The following is a 3,699-nucleotide window of genomic DNA, read 5'->3' as shown; positions in this document are numbered from 1 at the left end:
TGTTCATAGCAGCACTCTCCACAATAGCTAAAACATGGAAAGAGCCTAAGTGTCCATCAACAGATGAATGGATCAAGAAGATGTGGTTTATCTATACCATGGAATACTACATGGCAATGAGAAACAATGAAATCTGGCCATGTGTAGCAACATGGATGGACCTTGAGGGTGTTATGCTGAGCGAAATAAGTCAGGCAGAGAAGGACAAATATCATATGTTTGCATCTATAGGAGGATTAGGAGGAACTTGACGGAGGAACAAGGGGGAGAAGAAGGGGGGAAATGGTGGGGGAAAGGGAGAGAGGCAAACCATGAGAGACTCTTGAATGCTGACAAAAACTGAGGACTGATGGATATGGGGGGGGGATGGGCATAGAGGAGGACACTTATGGGGATGAGCACTGAGTGTTATGTGGAAACTAATTTGACAATAAACTATTTGTAAAAAAAAAAAAAAAAGAAAAAAGAAAAGGCTTTCTTGGACAAGATCACAAAGCACTGACAATAAACAAAAGACCAAGACAAAATTACAATAAAATTATGATTATCTGTTCATCAAAAGACATCTTTCTTTTGAAGATGTGTGATTGTACATGCAGATCCATTATTTTACTCTGCTACGCTGTATATAATTTTTTAAAAAAGACACCATGGGTGGCAACAACACACCAAAACTGGGTTATTTGCCACTTACATAACTAAAAAAGGTTTAGTATTCAATCATATGTAAAGAATATCAATAAGAAAGATAAAAATGGGGGCACCAGTTGGCTCAGTCGATTGAACCTCCGACTCTGGCTCAGGTCATGATTGGGTTCAGTAGTTCGAGTCCTGCATCCAGGTCGCTGCTGTCAGCACAGAGCCCACTTCAGATCTGTCCCCCTTTCTCTCCGCCCCTACGTAGCTCATGCTCTCTCAAAAATAAACATTAAAAAAAAAAAAAGGCAAATAATCCATTAAGAAAATGAGGAGATTTCACCTAAAAAGGTAATATAAATATTTGAAAAGATGTTTAAGTTTTCTAATCAGAGAAATTAAAAGAGAAAAGTAATTGAGCTAGGCTACTGGATACAAAACCCAGATTTTTTAAAAAATATTTTTTAATGTTTATATTTAAAAAATTTTTAATGTTTTATTTATTTCTGAGAAAGAGAGGGAGACAGCATGAGCAGGGGAGGGTCAGAGAGAGAGGGAGACACAGAATCTGAAAGAGGCTCCAGGCTCTGAACTGGCAGTCAGCACAGAGCCCGATATGGGGCTCGAACCCGCGAAGCGTGAGATCATGACCTGAGCAGAAGTCGGACGCTTAACCGACTGAGCCACCCAGGTGCCCCATAATGTTTACTTATTTTTGAGAGAGACAGAGAGACAGATTGCAAGTGGGGGAGGGGCTCAACTGACTGAGCCACTCAGGCGCTCCATAAAACCCAAATTCTCCTAAAGCAAAATCACCATTTTAAAACCCCATTCAGACAAAAATTATATTTTCTGACGATTATCAAATGTTGACAAGTATTAGAATAGAACTCTAATACACTGCTGGTAAGCATGTAATCGCCAGTAGGAATGGAAAATGCCTTTACAACTTGGCATCACATCATAAAATTGAAAAGGCCTACAACCATAGGTTCCAGGAATTCCACTCCCTGCATGAAAGCACCCATACCTTATGCAAGAATGTGCAGCAGCCAATCTTGGCGTTTCCAGAATTACCCAATGTCCACTGAGAAGAACGGAAAAATTGTAGGATATATTCTCACCACTGAATGATTAACTACAACCTCACACAGCAACATAGATGACTCTCAAGATACAGTTCGTTGAAAAAAAGTAAAATACAATTGGTAAGAAGTCATTTCTATGAAGATCACAAACGTGTAAAGTTACAGGGCTGCATCGGGGGAAAAAGCACACAGGTGGCTGTTTGGTAACAGAAATATCGTTTCTTAAATTGGAAAATGGATTCATGAATGTAAGCTCTGCTTCATAACTTACATGTATTGTACAGGTTTTGGGTATCAAATACTTCATTCTTAAGTGTTTAATACAAGTACCAAAGAGAAGGTGAATGAACACACAACAAAATCTGCAGTTATTACCTTGAAGGCTGGATAAAGTGGGATTTTCACTTTATATATTATTCATTCCAGGAACATTTAAAATGTTTACAATGAACAAGTAATACGTCTGGGGAGAAATGATTACAAAAAGCAAACTGCATAGAAATCTGGGGTCCAATAATATGAGGAGCAGTAATTGTTTTAAACTACAGTTTCTCCAGGATGTCCTCAATTAAAACTAATTGTGGTTAAGTTTAAAATATTGAGAAAAACTTCCAACAAAATAGGTTTAAAAATGTCAGTTTTTACTGAAAGCATACATACTTCCTTTGTATTAACAATTCGACTTCATCTAATTTTTATTATACTAATTTGCTACCTTGGGGCCACGTCTGCACTTTTCCAATTTTTAATACAGTAAACTGCCACTTTTTTTGATGAAAATTAAGTAAATGAAACTAAATTAATGATTCTCGTTCCCAAAGGGCCGTTTTTTCCTTTTTTTCTTTTTCCAAGAGCATCAAAACGTAGTGAGCTCTACTCACTAAGTAAACAACCAAGAATGTTTGCTGCCCTTCCGGACCAGAGCAGTGACCGGAAGGACGCAGGTGTCCAGCATGGAAGGGCGTGGGTGATCTCTCAGCCCTACTCCCACCCTTGAGCCGGGGCGGTGGAAGGACCTGCCCGGGCCAAGACGTGGGTGGCCGAGCCGATAAAGAGGAGCTCTGCAGCAGCCCCCGGAACCTTCAGACTCCTGAGACACACGCGGCTTCCCCGAGGGAGGCTTTTCTCGCGGCGCCGGGCCTTCACGACCCCGCCCGCAACCTTGGGCCCGGGGCCGGGCGCCTTACTTGCCGCTCTCCACGCGGTGGCCGGGATGCAGCCAAGCAACCGAACTAGCCCCGTTACAGTCATGGTGGCAGCTCCTACAGCGTCCTCTGGGCCCAGCACGAACAGAGAGCAGGCGGCGCGGTGGCGGGCGAGCCCACCCCACAGGCGGGCTGGCGTTCTCTCTCTCTCGTGAGGCGGTTCCTGCGTGTGATTGGGTGGGGCCTGCGTAAAGAGGGGCGGGGCGTGAGAGAGGTCGGGCGGGGCGGGGCGGGGCGGGGCGGGGCTTCCAGAGCTCTCTTCTAGGAATCTGTGCTCCGGTCCACAACGGTGTAGGAAAAGGTGGATTGAGGGCGTCAGTCTTCTCGCGAAGAGCGACTCAAACTGCCCTGACCCCCATGCTGATTAAAATCCCAAATTATGGCTGACGTTGGATGAGGGAATAATTCCGTGTACTCCTCTTAATCTGAGACAAAGGTCTTTTGAAAGATCTCTTTTATAGTATACAAAGTATCTTACTCTTTGCCAGTGTAATAGTTTTCTTTCTCCTCAGTTTCCTTTTACTTTTAAAATATCTAGTTGTTCAGTGAACTAATCCGTCAGTTCTGACTCATTGACCAGGTGACCTGAAAGATGACAGTTGTCAGTGAAGTGCAGAGCAAGAAAAGGTTTGCCATCTGGTCAAGGCTGCAGTGGAAGGAGCTCTGCCAATTGGCCCTTAAATTCCAACAGTTGCAATGGTGTTTGGAACATATGTGGCAGATCAGGAGGCTTTATGTAACTTGTAGAAACCTTTACAGAATCACAGTGC

General features: G+C 43.1%; 1 protein-coding gene across 1 annotated transcript in view; it reads right to left on the bottom strand.

Moving 5' to 3' along the window:
• The window catches only part of SDHAF4 (succinate dehydrogenase complex assembly factor 4), a 29,770-nt gene extending 26,684 nt beyond the window's left edge, over positions 1-3,086 (bottom strand). Inside the window, exon 1 of the mRNA XM_039245798.1 lies at positions 2,912-3,086. Within this exon, the coding sequence (XP_039101729.1) occupies positions 2,912-2,975 (64 nt within the window). The 5' untranslated portion in view covers positions 2,976-3,086. The remainder of the gene's footprint in view (positions 1-2,911) is intronic.
• Positions 3,087-3,699: the final 613 nt, after the last annotated feature.

This window comes from Hyaena hyaena, unplaced genomic scaffold (genome assembly GCF_003009895.1).
Source record: "Hyaena hyaena isolate Hyena2069 unplaced genomic scaffold, ASM300989v1 scaffold_271, whole genome shotgun sequence".
NCBI classification, from domain to species: domain Eukaryota; kingdom Metazoa; phylum Chordata; class Mammalia; order Carnivora; family Hyaenidae; genus Hyaena; species Hyaena hyaena.
Note: the sequence above shows the minus strand (reverse complement) of the source record. Positions and strands in the feature narration are given on the sequence as shown.